The sequence below is a fragment of the Ochotona princeps genome, chromosome X (genome assembly GCF_030435755.1).
Source record: "Ochotona princeps isolate mOchPri1 chromosome X, mOchPri1.hap1, whole genome shotgun sequence".
In the NCBI taxonomy this organism is placed as follows: domain Eukaryota; kingdom Metazoa; phylum Chordata; class Mammalia; order Lagomorpha; family Ochotonidae; genus Ochotona; species Ochotona princeps.
In genome coordinates this window covers 65926802-65944292 of record NC_080865.1, presented here as the reverse complement: position 1 = coordinate 65944292, position 17491 = coordinate 65926802, and the positions used below count along the sequence as shown (strand labels likewise).

The 17491-nt window shown below is 42.5% G+C and overlaps 1 protein-coding gene across 1 annotated transcript; it reads left to right on the top strand.

The window, feature by feature from the left end:
* Positions 1–735: 735 nt before the first annotated feature.
* XKRX (XK related X-linked) lies at positions 736–15908 on the top strand. The gene is made up of 3 exons (XM_004590131.4): positions 736–1842; positions 7829–8097; positions 13974–15908. Exons 1-3 carry the CDS (start codon positions 1508–1510, stop codon positions 14717–14719), a joined length of 1350 nt encoding a protein of 449 aa, XP_004590188.1. The 5' UTR covers positions 736–1507; the 3' UTR covers positions 14720–15908.
* Positions 15909–17491: the final 1583 nt, after the last annotated feature.

Sequence of the window (17491 nt, the reverse complement as noted above, 5' to 3'; positions counted from 1 at the left end):
TCTCAGCTTTTACTAACAGCTCTTCTGGCTCCTTGCCAATCTACTTAAAATTTGGCATTTAAGAACATTTCAGCTGAAGATGTGAAAGTTCATTCTAAAGCTTCGATTGTGACCTCATTTTCCAAATGGAGAAGCCAAGGCACAGAATTGGAGCTTTCAGTGACAGTGGGCTGACCTTGAATCTTGACCTCTATCCTGTTATATCTTCCTTTTGCTGCATATAATCTTGCGTGGGAAGAAAACTCTTAGAGCTGTTGCCTGCTAGGCTCCCACTGCATGCTATTATCTGGAGGGCAATAGGACCCAGGGAAGTGCAACCCTGCGGCCAAGGTAGACACACCTGCCTTACTGCGGGGGTTGAGTGAATGTGGGAGCCAGACACATAGCTAGTTAGTGAGGGCGGGGTAGAAGTGGGAGCCTGAGAAAGAAGAAATTGGGAAAGAGCAGCGCAACAGCTCTCTTCCGGACACGGGGGTCGTGGTCAGCAGCGCTTCTGAAGATTGATCCAAGTCCTTTGTGGTCGCGCCCCTCCATAAGCAGCATCCTTTTCCTTGCCGCCCTGAAACCTGGTTTCCTTTGGTCCCAAGCTGTCCCTCCCTCCTCGCACGCCCTTCAGCCGCCAACCTGTCGCGGCTGGAAGCACAGGTCGGGCGAAACCACGGCAGGTAGCAGAAGGCTCCCAGGAGTTTGACGACATCTGCCCGGCTGGGTTGACGTTCCACATGTGCGTCTTCCCAAGCGAAGTTTCTCGGTGGTGAAGCCTCTCTCTCCTTTTCTTGGTTCTAGGGCGCGCTGGAGCGCGCTCTACTACAAGCTCCTCCGAGACTGCGAGACTGCGTGGCTTTGCTAGGGCTGTGGTTTCTTTGCTCCTGCCCCCAGCCCACCTGTCTTGGGGGCGGGGCTTGGGGGACGGAGGAGCCATCCTGAGAATCCTCGACCCACGCCGGCGAGTGGGCGAGCTGATAGCCACAACCTAGCAGTTAGGAGTCCTGGGCGTTGAGCTAATTTCTGACCGGACGCTCTGACTGCCCCTGCTCTCCAGCCCTGATTTAGTTCTCCGTTGATTTGAGATTCCTTGCGAGAAGCTGCGGAGGGTTCGCGGCCCGACAGGTAGCTATCCTCTGCCTAGGAGCCTGCGAAAGGAGCTGCTACTGAAACAACTGTTCCCATGGCTCTCCAGGCACCTGAAACCGGGATCCAGACTGGGCATTGGGATGTTTGTCTTTGCCTTGTTCCAGTTTCACAGCATGTATGTTGATGATTGGAATCCTGGGCCAATCAAGAGTCAAGTTCAAAGTGGTACTCCTGGGTTCTGCATCCCAGACTCAAAGTTGAACTTGAGTCTAGAAGAGAGGACTTTTCTGCTCCAACTAGTGAATCTCCGTGCTGGCACCGGACTTTTTAGAGCTGTGCTCGCTGGGCTTGAACTGTTGTGGCTACAGGCTTCTCTTGGGGATGGGTGGTTGGGTGCGTTGAACCCCAGACCACAGCACCGAGAACAGTGACAATGGATAGAGTTTATGAAATTCCCGAGGAGCCCAATGTGGATAGGGTTTCGTCTCTAGAGGAAGATGTGATTCGTGGGGCCAACCCCCGTTTTACCTTTCCTTTTGGTATCCTCTTCTCCACCTTTTTGTACTGTGGGGAGGCAGCATCTGCCTTGTACATGGTTAGAATTTACCGAAAGAGTAATGAAACCTACTGGATGGCATATACCTTTTCCTTCTTTATGTTTTCGTCTATTATGGTCCAGCTGACCCTCATTTTTGTACACAGAGATCTGGCCAAAGATAAACCACTATCATTATTCATGCATCTAATCCTCTTGGGACCTGTTATGAGGTGAGCATCTTTTTATTAATTTTCTCTTCTCCTCTCCACCCCACCGTTGACCAGAGAAAAGTGAAAGTAATATTTGAAAGATATACTGTGCTTTTAATCTAATGGATTTGCCCATTCCCACCACTCTTGGCGTCTTTGTCTGCCATAAAAAAGCATCTGAAATCTTTAAAATGCCACCGTGATGAACATGTGGTATGTATTTGCATTCTAAAACTACAAATGATACCATCAACAAAATTTCATTACTGTTTGCTCTCTTGGTTTGGACTGTGACAAGTGGTATGGAACCTGCAGATGTTGTCATCTCGTGCACATGGCCACAGCTGCAGATTAAATTTGACCACTTTTTACATGAGTTCCTTCCTTGTTCCATCCCATTCCAACCCATCCCCTATTCGGTTGCCTTATTTTTGAGTTTCTTGGGCTAGTGCAACTACCATTTTCAAGTTTCCCAGTGTTATTTGACATCTGGAAAATATTTTAAGCTATGTGTGGTAATCTGGCATGCCAACCCAATATAGTTCCTTTCTGTATGTTTGTCTCTTGATATATTTCTGCACTAAAGGTATGTGGGGAATGTGGACCATCACACCATATGGATAAAGCAGCACACATAATAGTGTCAAATGTTCCCATTCAGATTGCCTTGAAGGAATAAGAATGTGTGTAATCATAGGGAGATAGTATCGGTGTTAACATTGTGACCTGGATGATTTGAGATTTTCAGGGTAGAGACACATTGCAAAACTTATGAGATCAGGAGGAAGGAATGGATCAGGTTTGTCATTAATCCAAGAGAGACAGACACCTGCAGTCAGCTGAGGAATGTAGGTCAGAGTATTGATGTTGTAATGACCATGGGAAGATAACTCAACAAGAGAGAACTAAAAACTGAAACTGCTTAAGGATGGAGCTCCTCCCTCCTTAGGAACTTTTTTTTTTAAATCTGTAGGTGTACATATAAATTTTGTCACTTATACCTCAGTAAATCTGTGTTTTTTTAAGGATTTATTATTTGTAAAAGATTTTATTTATTTAAAAGCTGGAGCTACAAAGAGTGAGGGTGAGACAGCTATCTTCCATTTGTTGGTTCATTTCTGAGATTGCTGTGATGGATGAAGCTGGGCCATACTGAAGCCAGGATCTAGAACTCCACCACGCATGGTTGGCAGGGAACCCAGCATCACTTTTTGCTGCTTCCCAGGCACATCAGCAATAAGCTGAATTGGAAGTGGAACAGTTGGGACTAGAACTGGTGCTTATGTGGGATGCTGGCATCACAAACAGCAGCTTAACGTGCTATGCCACAACATCAACCCTAGGTTATTTCATTTTTTAATGATTATATTTTAAAATGGGGAGGAGTTGAATGGGTCCCATTTGAGAAAATCTGGAATATTAACAGAAACAGTTACTTGGAATTCAGGTGACCTGTGATCTAGTCCTCCCTCTGTCATTGACTACCTATGTAGCCTTTCTGAAGTCCCTGAAAGATGCTTTGGGTCTCAATTATCTTCTTTGTGAAATAAATAGATCTCAAAGTCAAACACTTGCAGAGATCAGGCAGGTATCACAAATGAGTGAAATAGGTCAAGTACAAAAAACCAAACCAAACCAAAACAAAAAAATGTTCACACATTCCCTCATTCCTCTACCATTCCCAACTGTGTAAAAACATCAAAAAATAAGATAAATACAAAAAAGAAAAGAAAAGCAGTCACTTCTCATATGAAGATAGAAGACCAAAAATATCTCAATGTTAGGGAAATGATGAGGAGTAGTGAGTCCCATGACTATGACCTACCTAAAGGAGATGACCATTCAATAATCCCAGCCCATTGTGTCAGTGTTGTGATTCAGAAGCAGTATTGCCAGATCCTCCTACTTTTCCAGAAAAGTTCTTAAGACAAGAATTTTTAAAAATATTTAATTTTATTTGAAAATCAGATTTACATAAAGGAGGAGAGACAGAGAGAGATGGTCTTCCATCTGTTGCCTGATTTTCAAAATGGTTGCATGACCAGAGCTGAGCTTATCTGAATCCAGGAGCCAGGAGATTCTTCCAGGTCTCCCACGTGGATGCAGGGTCCCAAGGCTTTGGGCCATCCTCGACCTCTTTCCCAGGCCACAGGCAGGGAGCTGGATGGGAAGTGGAGCAGCATGAATCAGTGTCCATATGGGATGTTAGTGCCACAGGGTGGAGGATTAGGCTGTTGAGCCACTCCACTGGCCCCAAGATTTTTTACAAAAATATAAAATATCATAATTTAAAATTTTAGCAGATGACTTAAAAGAAAAAACACACAATGGGCCAAACCGCATGTATTGGTCAGGTGTGACTCAATTCCATGCAGCTTTTGGAGTGAATGATCTAATAATCCTTCCCAGTTCTAAAGCTTTGAAATTAAGCTGTAAGAGTAAGACCTAATCTTGAACTTGGAACCCAGAAATGTAACTATGTCACTAGAGCAGTAAGGAAACTATTTTGCCTCTTTTCAAATGTGATGTATTGAATTAATAGATCAAGAATCTTCAAGAGGAAACTTTGAAGAAGTACCCAGTCCTGGGTTTTGACTTCTCATGTCTGCTTTTCCCAGGCTCTTTGTACACTATGTATGGAATGTTGAGTCATGTTTCTCACTTCTGTTGTTAGGTTTCCCCAGAAACAATTAGAAAGCATTCCTAACACGAATCAACTAAAGCTCTAACAGGAAAAAAACACTAATTTAAAACTGTAAATTATAATTTTGATGTGCTTATTTTCATTTTTTAAAAAAGATTTAGATTTATTGGAAAGTCAGATATACAGAGAGGAGGAGAGACAGATCTTCCATCTGTTGATTCACTCCCCAAACAGCCACAATAGCTGGAGCTGAGCCAATCTGAAGCCAGGAGTCCAGAGCCTCTTCTGGGTCTCCCATGTGAGTAAAGTGTCCCAAGGCTTTGGGCTGTCCTTGACTAATTTCACAGGCCACAAACAGGGAGCTGGATGGGAAGCAGGGCTGCTGGGATTAGAACTGGCGCCCATATGGGATCCTGGTGCATTCAGGGTGAGGACTTCAGCTGTTAGGCTATTGCTCCAGGCCCCTATGCTTATTTTCAATGTCAGTTATTCTTTAGTTTAGGTAAGCGCTTCCTCAGTGTTAGTAGGCACAGGACGATGTTTGTAGGATTTGACTCTCTTACATGACATGGAAGCAAATCTCTGGAAATACTCTGATTTACCAAAGCCTATAAACAAGGTAACCACCACTACTTGAATGAATAAATAGCCTTAAGAATCGAAGCACAAACAGAACACTTTATACCATAATGTCCACCAGTATTTTATACAGCAATGGCATTTATGGGCTTGGATTAAAATCTGAAATCTTGGGACTGGCTCCAGGGCATAGCAAGTCAAGCCTTTGCCTGTGGCACTGGCATCCTATATGCATGCCAGTTTGAATCTTAGCTGCTCCGTGTCCAATCCAGCTCCCTGGTAATGGCCTGGGAAAGCAGCAGAGGATGGTTCAAGTACTTGGATCACTTCACCTGTCTGGGAGACCAAGAAGTGGTCTCTGACTTTGGATTGGCTCAGCTCTGGCTGTTACGGCTATTTGGGGACTGAATCAACAGATGGAATACCTCTCTTTGTAACTCTGCCTTTGAAATAAAAGTTAAGTAAACCTTTTTAAAACATTCTAAAATCTTGTAGCACTTGAGCCACTGCCTGCAACAGCAGCATCCCATTTTAGCTCCTGTTCTAGTCCCAACTGCTGACGTTTTTAAAAAGATTTATTTATTTTTATTGGAAAGTCAGATTTACAGAGAGAAGAAACAGAGAGGAAGATCTGTTTATTTATTCACTCCCCAAGCAGCCACAATGACTGGAGCTGTGCCAATCTGAATCCAGGAGCCTGGAGACTTCCCTGGGTCTCCCACATGGGTGCAGGGTCCCAAGGCCTTGGGTTTTCCTCAACTGCTTTCCCAGGCCACAAGCATGGAGCTGGATGGGAAGTGGAGCTGCCAGGATACGAACTGGCACCCATATGGGATCCTGGCACAGTCATGGCAAGGACTTTAGCCACTAGGCTATTGTACTGGGCCCCCAACTGCTGACTTTTAATCTAGACTTTTGCTAATGTTCCATGGGAAGGCAGTAGAAGATAGCCCCAGGACCTTGGGCCTGGCCGCATATGTGCAAGACCCAGATGGAGTTCCTTGCTTTACCTGAGCCTGTTGTAACCATTGTAGCCATTTGGGGAATGAATCAGCAGATACAAGATTCATTCTCTCTGTCTCTCTGTCTCTCTCTCTCTCTCCCTCTACCTCTTTCTCTTTCTCATCTATTTTGCTATCTCTACCCTCTTTCGCTGTCAGTCTGCCTTTCAAATAAGTCTCCTAAAAATCTAAATTATTCTGTTTAAAATGTAGTTTTGCATTTTTCACAAATAGGAAGAAATGCTTTTTTTCTCTTTCTTATTGTTTCCTCTTGTCTCTTACTCTCCCAGGTATTTAAGTTGGTCTCTAAGAAAGCAAGTTCTAAGGCACGCTTCTGAGTGGTGGTGGAGGTGGTCCCAGGGGATCTGGCAGAGCGCAGCAGCACACTTTCCCTGCCTTTCTCTTGGGATCCTAAGCCTAGAGAGCATAGTCTTGTCTGAGGAGCTTTTCTTTGATCTAGTGTGTTAAATTACACAGCTGTTATGATCCCTCCTTCCATCACTTCTCATCCTGCATTCTTTTCTTCCTTCTTAGTCTTTTACTCACTCAGCAAATGTTCATCAAATTCCCACTATGTGATAAGGTTATAAGCAAGATTAACACATTCCCTGTTCTGAGTTGACCAGGGTAGATGTTTTAATTTCCACTCCAGATGTGACTGTTCTGTTGTTGTCATGTCCGCATTTCTCTTTCACTTTAGGGTGAGTGGGGGGAAGTGATAGCTCAGGTTTTCCAAAACAAAATGTTCTATCTGCTTTTCATTTATTCACTGCATCAGAACAGCTAAAGTACTCTGATTATTATTGGGTAGATAGGAGAGGTACCCCCAGCAGTGTGGCCTTTTCACAATTTTAAGGATGATAGACTCTCGAGAGATTGCTTTTCTCTTTGTAAAGAATCAAGTTGAAAAGATTGTAGTCTCTAAATAAGTCAAAGGATGCAAAAACAGGCATTTGTGGGGGTAGAGGGCAGGGCAGGGGATGAGAGGTGCTGGAATAAGCATACCCTAAGGTTTTCAGTTGTGGAGATAAATGCTTTCGGTAAAGGGATGCTTTACTTCAGAAAGTTGAGGTATTATTTTTTTTACAGAATTATTTATTTCATTACAAAGTCAGATATACAGAGAGGAGGAGAGACAGAGAGGAAGATCTTCTGTCCGATGATTCACTCCCCAAGTGACCGCAACGGCTGGTGCTGCGCTGATTTGAAACTAGAATGCAGGAGCCTCTTCCGGGTCTTCCACGTGGGTGCAGAGTCCCAATGCATTGGGCCATCCTCGACTGCTTTCCCAGGCCACAAGCAGGGAGCTGGATGGGAAGTGGAGCTGCTGGGATTAGAACCGGCACCCATATGGGATCCCGGGGCTTTCAAGGCAAGGACTTTAACCGCTAGGACACGCCGCCGGGCCCCTAAGTTGAGGTATTATTAAGACAAAGGCTTTGAGGAACCTTCTTTATTGAACACAGTATTTACTAACACTTTTGAGTTGGAGGCAGTTTTCTATTACAGGTTTGTTATTAGAGAGACAAAACCATTCCTTCCATCCTCAGGGAAAAACTTCTGAAATGGTATTTTCAGGTCCATTGATGACTAAACAGAAAAGGATCTAGGCTCAACTAATTTGTAGAAGGCCTGGCCAACCCTCTTACTCATGAGAAATGAGCAGAACAGAAGAGAGAGAATGGCTGGAAGTATAACCTTCCAAGTTATTTCCTCCCTCATCATTAAACCTCCCCTTCTGAGACAGCTTTAGTTAAATTACCATGATGCTTTGCTTCTGCAGATGTTTGGAGGCCATGATTAAATACCTCACACTGTGCAAGAAGGAGGGGCAGGAGGAGCCCTATGTCAGCCTCACCCGAAAGAAGATGCTAATAGATGGCGAGGAGGTGCTGATAGAATGGGAGGTGGGCCACTCCATCCGGACCTTGGCTATGCACCGCAATGCCTACAAACGTATGTCACAGATTCAAGCTTTCCTGGGCTCAGTGCCACAGCTGACCTACCAGCTCTATGTGACTCTGATCTCTACAGAGGTCCCCCTGGGGAGAGGTGAGTGGGGTCAGGAAATCTGGGCGGATGTTCCACTTATGCCAAGGGTCTCAGAAGGCTACACTCAAGCCATCCAGGAAACTGGCCACTAGCTTCATGTGGCCATTTTAATTAAGATAATATAAAATCACCACTTCCTTAGTCATATTAGCCATATTAGCCACATTTCAAGAGCTCAGTTGGCTCATGGGACTAATGAGTTCTGTATTGGACAGCATAGACATAGAACATTTCAGTTGCTGTCAAAAGTCCTATTGGATATCATTGGATATCATTAAATAACTTGGGGAGTCAGACATCGCAGACCTGCCACAGTTCTTAAACTGAGGTACTGCTTAGACCAAATATGCCACAGACACACACCCTGTGGGTTCAAAGGAAGCTAGCAATACATGCAGCCAGTAGGATATTTTCCCTTGCCCAAACTGTTTAAGTTATGCTCTTAGTTGTTTTGTTTTGTTTGTCTAGGGATGATGGTCTTTAAATAGAGGTTCCCACATGTTACTAATCATCTAAATCATGTGGCATACTTCTTTATAAAATTACAGCCCCTCCCTAGACATGAATCAACCCTGGCATGTGGGGAGGCCTGGAATCTGTATCTCTTAAAGGTTCCCCAGTTGGTTCTGATCTGCTACATTTGGGAACCTCATCAATTCTCCCAATGCCAGAGGAGAGAAAAGGGTGTGCGCTGAATGCTGATGGTCCAAGTTCTGACCTTTGTTAAAATCTCTGGAGGAAGTTACAAAGCTGTCACTACCTCAATTTCCCACTTGTGAAAGAGTGAGCCTGAGATGAATAAGACCTCCAGCAAAGGATAAAATGTGAGTCAGTGTTTTCAAAGTTGAGGTACAGTGCTGCTGATGAGCTTTAACAGCTGACATAGACCTCTGTTAAGGGCAGGGGCTGCTGTAGAGGTGAGTACAGCTCCCCACCATGTCTTATCATTAGGTGCTGACCCTGAATGGAAAGGTCACAAATAAACGTAATCTGGAAGTGTGCCTCCTTTTATTCCTCTGAGAATTTTCATGAAGTTCTGCTGATTTTCCAGCTTTTCATGGTGTAGAATCGATAGCGGTTTGAGGGGAAAAGAACTCTATAAATTATGATGCTTTTCTTCCTTAGTCATATTAGCCACACTACAAGTCATCAGTTTATCTAATTAAATTAGTTGTATGGAGAAATCTCAAAAATAGTATATATACAAACTGATTAATCCACAACTAACTTGCCATTGAAATTCCTGGAAAGTTATTCAAGAAACTACCCAGAAGGAATGGAAATGAGAATTTGGCAGATTTTTGCTTCTTATTTTATATCCTATTGTATTTAAAATTTTTAGCAAAGCCATGTATTACTATTTTCTGTCTTTTTTTTTTTAAGTATAAAAACCAGAAAGAGTAGTGATTAAAGTTGAAAGCCATACAGAAGACAGATAAAGTAAGAACTATCATCTGGCTCTCTGGAGATAATCTCTATCAACTATTCAGTATAAATCCTTTGAGACCTTTGTAACATGAGCACATAAACATACAAACGATACACCTATGAATGTACTTCAAAAAAGTCATAGAAAATATGTATTGTGAAAACTTACATGTGGATTTCAAAAAATTGTGTCAGAAATGAACTAATCTCTTAATCCCATTTTTCGTGTCTGACTTGAAGTATCTTTGTGTGTTTGTATATTTTTTACCCAGAAAAACCTGTATGAAACATTCTAGTCAGCAGCATGTCTTTTTCAAAGACAAGCATACTTCGAAATGTCTGTGCAAAATGGAATAAAGGATTATTATAGGGACTAACGCTGTGACACGGCAGGTTAAGCCATCACTTGCAACACCAGTATCCCATATAAGCACTGACTGAAGTTACTGGTGTTTCACTTCTGATCCAGTTTCCTGTTAATTTGCTTAGAAAAGCAACAGAGGATGGTCATTTTACATATGAGAAAACAGAGGCACTGAAATCTCGAGTAAATTCCATCAATATCTCACAAGTAATAGCTGGCAAAGATCAGATTGGAATCCAGGTAATCTGCCTCCAGAGTCCATGTTTCTAACTATAACAGCACTTTGATCTCTTGTGATATGACTATTTGAATGGAGACAGATGGAAAATGTTTTTGTATTTATTGGAAATGTCAGGTTTTCTTCTAATAAACTACTAGCAATAAATGATTTCTAATTTAAGGGAAAGCACTGGCACACTTGGCTAGATGTGAGCTCTGATGTTCCCAGCTCTTTAAAGAGCCTCAGCACTTAAAGAAGGGACTAGGAGGGATTTAGAAAGCTCAGAGTTGCCATGTTGAGCATCTCCCACACCAGCCTTTGGGATGCTAGCTGTCCACTTTCAGCTAAAGATATCAGACCCAGAGCAGCACTTCCCTTTGGGTTTCCTTATCATCTTCCAGATTACATTAACACCTACAGGGCTGTGGTTTCCCTAGATTCTGTGTTTTTGTAGGAGCAGAATGTTCCCCTTTTCCTTTTGGATGAGCTTCCCTGAGCCCTCCCATTTTTCTTGAGAACACTAGCTTTTATTTCTTCCTGAAGGGAGGAATGGAAAGGTCATATGTAGGGTCTACAGTTAAGACTGAAGAAAGCAGGTTGGGGAGCATTGTGACTCTTCTGGCTTCCTTGACTAGCATAGAGTGCTAAGAAGGCGGTGGGTTAGGAGACAAGCTATGTACAATTTGGAACCACTTTGCTGGAAGTTTGGAGATTCCCAAAATACATTAAAGCATGGAGATGATTAACTGATGTTGATGGCAAATACAAGCAACTCTGAAGTATCTAAATGAATTGGGAAACTGAGCCACACCTACATCTAATGACTTCCACAAGATCCTACACAGCTTAAGAAAGAATTTCTGTTTTTTTTTAAACTGAATGTTTTTATTTATTTATTTGAAAGTGCTACAGAAAAGAGGGTGGAACAGAGAGTGAGAGAGAATCTTCCATCCTCCGGATCACTTCCCAAATGGCTGCAGTAGCCCACTGTGGGCCAAGACAAAGCCAGGAATCAGGAGGTTCCTCTGTGTCTGCTATGCGGATGCACAGGTCCAAGCATTTAGGCCATTAGCTAGGAACTGGAAAGGAAATGGAGCAGCCAGGACTTGGACTGGTGCTCCTATCAGTGATGAAGGTGGAAGCTTAGCCTACTATACCATGGTGTTGGCCCCTTGCCCATTTAAAGTATACAATTTGGAGTCGTGTTTGGCTTAGCAACTGAGATGCCTACATCTTTTATGCCAGTGCCTTGGTTTAATCCTAGCTTTGATCTCCAATTCTGGCCCCATTCATGTCAGTTCTAAGACCCACTCTTTCAAAAGTTGATGTCATATATTTATGTGCTTGTGAAAGCAGTACAGTATATTGTGTTCAGGGAAATTTAGAAAGTAAGGAAATATAGAAAGCAAATTCCAAATCTAATGGAACCCGCCCATCTCTGTCTCTCCTCCCTCTCTCTTCCTCTTTCTCTCTCTCACACACACACACCAAAGTATTTTTTACTTTTCTACATATTCTCCTTGCAATGCCACTTTGTTGTATAGATTTAGGTTATATGATGTATTTCAATAAATTCATACATTGTGAAATGATTACCACAACCTAGCTAATTAATGTATCCATCATCTCTTAAAGTTACCATTTTTTGTATGTGTAGGACTTTCCTTTTTTTTTTTCTTTTAAATTAAAAAAAAAGATCTAGAGAGATGGAGAGACAGAGAAAGATCGTGCATCCACTGGTTCATTCCCTAAATGCCCAAATGGTGACGATGTCCAAAAGTGAGTGAATCTGAAGCCAGGAACCAGGAGCATCTTCTGGATCTCCCACAGGTGTAACAGGGTCTTAAGGCTTTGTGCCATCCTCCACTACTTTTCCAGGCCATAAACAGGAAGCAGAATGGAAAATGGAGTAGCTAGGAAACAGATTGGCATCCATATGGGATGCAACAGGCCCTCTACTTTCTTTTTTTCTTTCTTTATTTAAAAATTTTAATAGTGATTACATAGTTGAGAGGGATGTATACCCATGTGGGCCTCTGATTAGGGTGGTGAAGGCCAAGGTGTAGAAGCACGTGGATGAGATAAATGGTTCAGTTCTTTTTACCCCTCCTGTATCTGCAATGGGAAGAAGGGGAGGAAACCGCTTGTTACTGTCAAATTGCGTAAGCATCCAGGGATAGGGGATGGTAATTTGATGCGACCTTAGAAACCCCAGTGTAGGGAAGAATGTTCTGAGAGTCTTATGTGAGTGATTTAGATAGTTCTGCAATGTCAGCTTCATTGCACCAGGGTTGATAAAAATCTTTGCAAGGTCTATGGGCTGGCCAGGTCCACCTCATTGCATGATCTACTTTCTTAGAAAATTTCAGTTACAGGGTCAGCACTATAGCATAACCGTTTAAGCCTGTGGCTTTTATATCCCTTATGCATTCTGGTTCAAGTTCCAGCTGCTCCATTTCTGATCCAGTTCCCTGTAATGGGTTGGAAGAGCAGTGGAAGATGGCCCAAATCCTTAGGATTCTGTACCCACATAGTAGACTGGGAAGAAGCTCCAGGCTCCTGGTTTTGGACCCACCCAGCTCCTGCAAGTGTGGCCTTTTGAGGAGTGAAGCAGTGTGTGGAAGACCTTTTCTCTCTTTCTCTCTCTTAACTGTAACTCTGTCTTTCAAATAAATAAATCTAAAAGAAATTCAATTATGCATTCTTAGCTATGATTACAGTGCTGTACATTAGATATTAAAACTTCTTTATCTGGTAATTTACAGTATGTACATTTTGACCAAAATCTTTCTATTCACCCCAGTCCCTAGCCTCTAGTAACCATTTAGTTTACCTGGTTTCTGAGTCCTACTTTTCTACATTCCACATGTAAGTGAGACCATGCAGTATTTGTTTTTCTGTTTCTGGTTTATTTCACTTAGCATAATGTTTTCTAGGTTCATCCATGTTACAAATGGGAAGATTTCATTTTGGGGTTCAATGACATTTTCTTGTTTATTTGTGTATGTGTGTGTACATTTCCTTCATACATTCATCCACAGACACTTAGGTTGTTTCCATATATTATAAATTGATTTCCATATCATTGTAAATAATGCTACAATGATGTAAGAGTACAACCATCTCTTTGAATACTGATTTCATTTCCCAGAATTGGGATTGTTGCATTATACAGAGCCCAATATTAGATTTTGAAAGAACTCCCATACTGTTTTCAGTGATGGCTAAACCAATTGACATTCCCAACCTGCAGTATACAAAGATCTCTTTTCCCCCCACACCCTTGCTAACACTTAATTTCCCTTTTTATTATTTATTTTCATTTTATCTGAAAGATACAAACAGAGAGATATTTAGTCTACTGGTTGACTTCCCAAATGCCTGCAACAACCAGAACTGGGCCAGACCAAATCAGGATCCTGGAACACCATCCAGGTCTCCCATTTGGAGTGGCAGGAAGCTGGGTTGGAAATGGAGTAACTAGTACTGAGTTAGGCACTTCAGTGTGGGTTATAGGCATCCTAAGAGGTTATTTAAGATGCTCTACCAGATGCCTATCCAAATACCTGTTTTCCCTAATAGGCATCCTAGCAGGTAGTAAATGATATCTCATTGTGGTTATGATTTGCATTTCCCTGATGACTAACGATGTATGGCTTTTTTTCACATGCCTATTTTCTTTGGAACAATGCCTATTCAAGTACATGCTATTTGTTTATATAGCTGTGACCATAAGTGTATTGACTCTTAACTGGGCTCTATATTCCCACATATTGTATTTTGGCACCTCTGGGTTCCAGTAAAGGTGTCAGCACCAACATTTACTGATTGCCTGTTTTTTGTTTTTTTTTTTTTTTTTTACAGTTGTATTAATGGTCTTCTCTCTGATATCTGTCACCTATGGGGCCACCCTCTGCAATATGTTGGCTATCCAGATCAAGTATGATGACTACAAGATTCGCCTGGGACCACTAGAAGTTCTTTGCATCACCATCTGGAGGACGTTGGAGATCACTTCCCGTCTCATGATCCTGGTGCTCTTCTCAGCCACTTTGAAGCTGAAGGCTGTGCCCTTCTTAGTGCTCAATTTCCTGATCATTCTTTTTGAGCCTTGGGTTAAGTTCTGGAGGAGTGGTGCCCAGATGCCCAATAACATTGAAAAAAACTTCAGCCGGGTCGGTACTCTGGTAGTACTAATTTCAGTCACTGTCCTCTATGCTGGCATCAACTTCTCTTGCTGGTCAGCCTTGCAGTTGAAGTTAGCAGATAGAGATCTTGTTGACAAAGGTCAGAACTGGGGTCACATGGCCCTGCACTATAGTGTGAGGTTAGTAGAGAATGTGATCATGGTCTTGGTTTTTAAGTTCTTGGGAGTGAAAGTGTTACTGAATTATTGCCATTCTTTGATTGCCTTGCAACTCATTATTGCATATGTCATTTCCATTGGCTTCATGCTCCTTTTCTTCCAATACTTGCATCCTTTGCGCTCACTGTTCACCCATAATGTTGTAGATTACCTCCACTGTGTCTGTTGCCACCGGCAGTCTCAGGACAGGGCTGAGAACTCAGAGCCATCCTTTGAAGCTGAAACAAGGCAAAATGTTGTCTGATTCTACCTTCTGAGTATTTGGGGGATGGGATAGAAGTTGCTATAGCAATTGTGAAATTTAAGGAAGAATGAGGCTCATGGGTGAATACCCACCAGCACATTTTCTAGTTTTTTGTTGGTAAGTCTATGCAAAGAAAGAGCAACTCCAAAAGAGGTTTTATTTTATTTTCTCCAGATTTATTGCTGTGTTTGAACACTAGAGGTAACCATGACCTAGATGAAAGTGTCAGAAATACCACTGAAATCCTTTCTACCCAGGTCAATTCAGATAACTTACTTCCAAGCATCTTGGGCTCTCTTTGACCTTCCAGTTCAGCTCACATGCTTGAGTCATTACTTGGCTTTCCTAGACTGAGAAGAAGGCCTAGAATTCTATGAGAATTTATCATGACTGATTAGAGGATGTGACAGTTTACTGGCTATGGGTACATCCCAGGAAATAATGTGACTAATGTGGAACCTGGAACTTGTTAGTGTGGCTGGAGTATTTTCATTCTAATGAGAAATATTGGCTAAGAAGAAGAGTCAGTAATAAAATAGTTATTTCCCTAAATGAGGTAGCTCTCCATTAGGATCTTACTGGTGATCATTCTATAAGGGCCTCTCTTTTCAATGGCCCTTGGTAAGCATACTCTGAGGAGGTAGTACAGAATAGGACTCCTTCATGTCATAAGGACAATTTTTCCCCTTCAGGGGCTTGCACGGACCTCAAGCTTGTCCAGTTGAATGGATGAACGAAATCTCCCTCTTAGTGCCTCATTATCAGGGATTCATTCTCACTTAGTTTTTAAAAAAAGATTTATTTATTTTTATTGCAAAGTCAGATATACAGAGAGGAGGAGAGACAGAGAGGAAGATCTTCCATACGTTGATTAACTCCCCAAGTGACCACAACAGCTGGAGCTCAGTCAATCCAAAGCCAGGAGCCAGGAACTTCCTCCAGGTCTCCCATGCAGGTGCAGGGTCCCAAGGCTTTGGGCCGTCCTTGACTGCTTTCCTAGGCCACAAGCAGGGAGCTGGATGGGAAGTGGAGCTGTCGGGATGAGAACTGGTCCCCATATGGGATCCTGGAGCATTCAAGGCGAGGACTTTAGCCACTAGGCCACCATGTCGGGCCCCCCACTTAGTTTTTCAGTGCTCTTGCTATGATACTACTTGGTGTAGACCTCAGAGAGGCTGAACTGCAATTGGAAATGAAGAGTGGATGGAACTGGATGGAAATGAAGAGTGCTCATTGTCTGCTACTACCCTTATTATTTTGCTGTTTTCTTTCTAGGGGAGAGAAAATTATTGCTGGCACATCTCTTTCATGCTATTTGGGAGTAGGATGGGTGCCCAACACCCTGAAGCAGGGTGAAGGCAGAGAAAGGAAACCAGATTACATTAAGTCATCATCAGTTCTTTTTTTTCCCACAGAATTTTACTTTCTTTTAAAAGATTTATTTATTTTTATTAGAAAGGCAGATATACAGAGAGGAGGAGAGACAGAGAGGAAGATCTTCCATCTGATGGTTCACTCCCCAAGTGACCACAACAGCTGGAGCTGAGCCAATCCAAAGCCAGGAGCCAGGAGCTCTTCCGGGTCTCCCATGTGGGTGCAGGGTCCCAAGGCTTTGGGCCGTCCTCTACTGCTTTCTGAGGCCACAAGCAGGGAGCTGGATAGGAAGTAGCACCACCAGGATTAGAACTGGTGGCCATATGGGATCCTGTTGCACGTGCAAGGCGAGCACTTAACCACTACACTATCACGCCGGGCCCAGAATTTTACTTTCTAACAAAGAGCGAAGGTTTGTCAACTACTCATTCATAACTTCCCTGTGGGTGAATGCATGTATCCTTTTTTCACATATTTCAATATCTGTGTCTCATTGAAGTTGATATTTTGATGGGACTCTCCCCCAGATGCCTGTATGGTAGCCAACAAATTGAGAATATTATGAACCCTACCTGTTGGGACTAAATATTTCAGAATTTACTTGAATAATTCTTGCCCATCACAGAGCTTGAAAATGAGAACTCTTAGTCATGTGTGCCAGTTGTGGTCCCCACATTGCTTCAGGAAATTCTAAACAATCTGACTTAAGACTTCCTGATCAATTTTACTCTTGGACTATCTTTAGCAAATTCCCCTTTCTTATTCAATGCCAGGACATGATGTTGAGAGAGCTCCTTTTAAGTAGTGGGGTTATTAACCAGAATTAGGCTTTTCCTTGGCATGGCTACAGCGGTTTTCCCAACTTCAAATGTTATTTGGAGGTAAAGAATTGGATAATTAAATTGGGAGAGACTGTAGCAACTTGATTTAGAGCAAGAGATTTCCTTTTTCAAATCCAATTCCATCCTTACATTTTCACATGATGAAGAAGAGACAAAGGTTGTTGTCACATAAACCTCCCACTGATGTTTGGCTGGTGTTTTCATGGTGAGCTTGAAATAAATAATCTATTAGAAGTCCAAAAGAACACATTGCCTCTTTAGAATTGAAGCAAGAATTTCTCCCCAGTGGTCAACATGCCCTTAATTAAGACCAGGAACATCAATGAACAATAATTTGGTTCATAAAAGCATGTGAATCAGCTACTTAAGGGATGAGTGCTATGGAAATATAGAGACACATCAAGTGGGGCTGGCCAATTATAGCTAGAGTGGAGATGCACAAGGCAGACTAGGCAACATCAAACCTCCCATTTCCTCCCCAGCCTCAGTGATTCAATGTTGTGGGAATGCAGGCAGTTTAGGGAGATGGGTGTGGAGCAGTTTCCAACCAGAAAAA

Bases quoted from the DNA above. Each gene is read 5' to 3' on its own strand.
- XKRX (XM_004590131.4), top strand. From the start codon at position 1,508: ATGGATAGAGTTTATGAAATTCCCGAGGAGCCCAATGTGGATAGGGTT. The intron at 1,843-7,828 runs GTGAGCATCTTT...TTGCTTCTGCAG, and splicing joins CTCTTGGGACCTGTTATGAG to ATGTTTGGAGGCCATGATTA. The intron at 8,098-13,973 runs GTGAGTGGGGTC...TTTTTTTTACAG, and splicing joins AGAGGTCCCCCTGGGGAGAG to TTGTATTAATGGTCTTCTCT.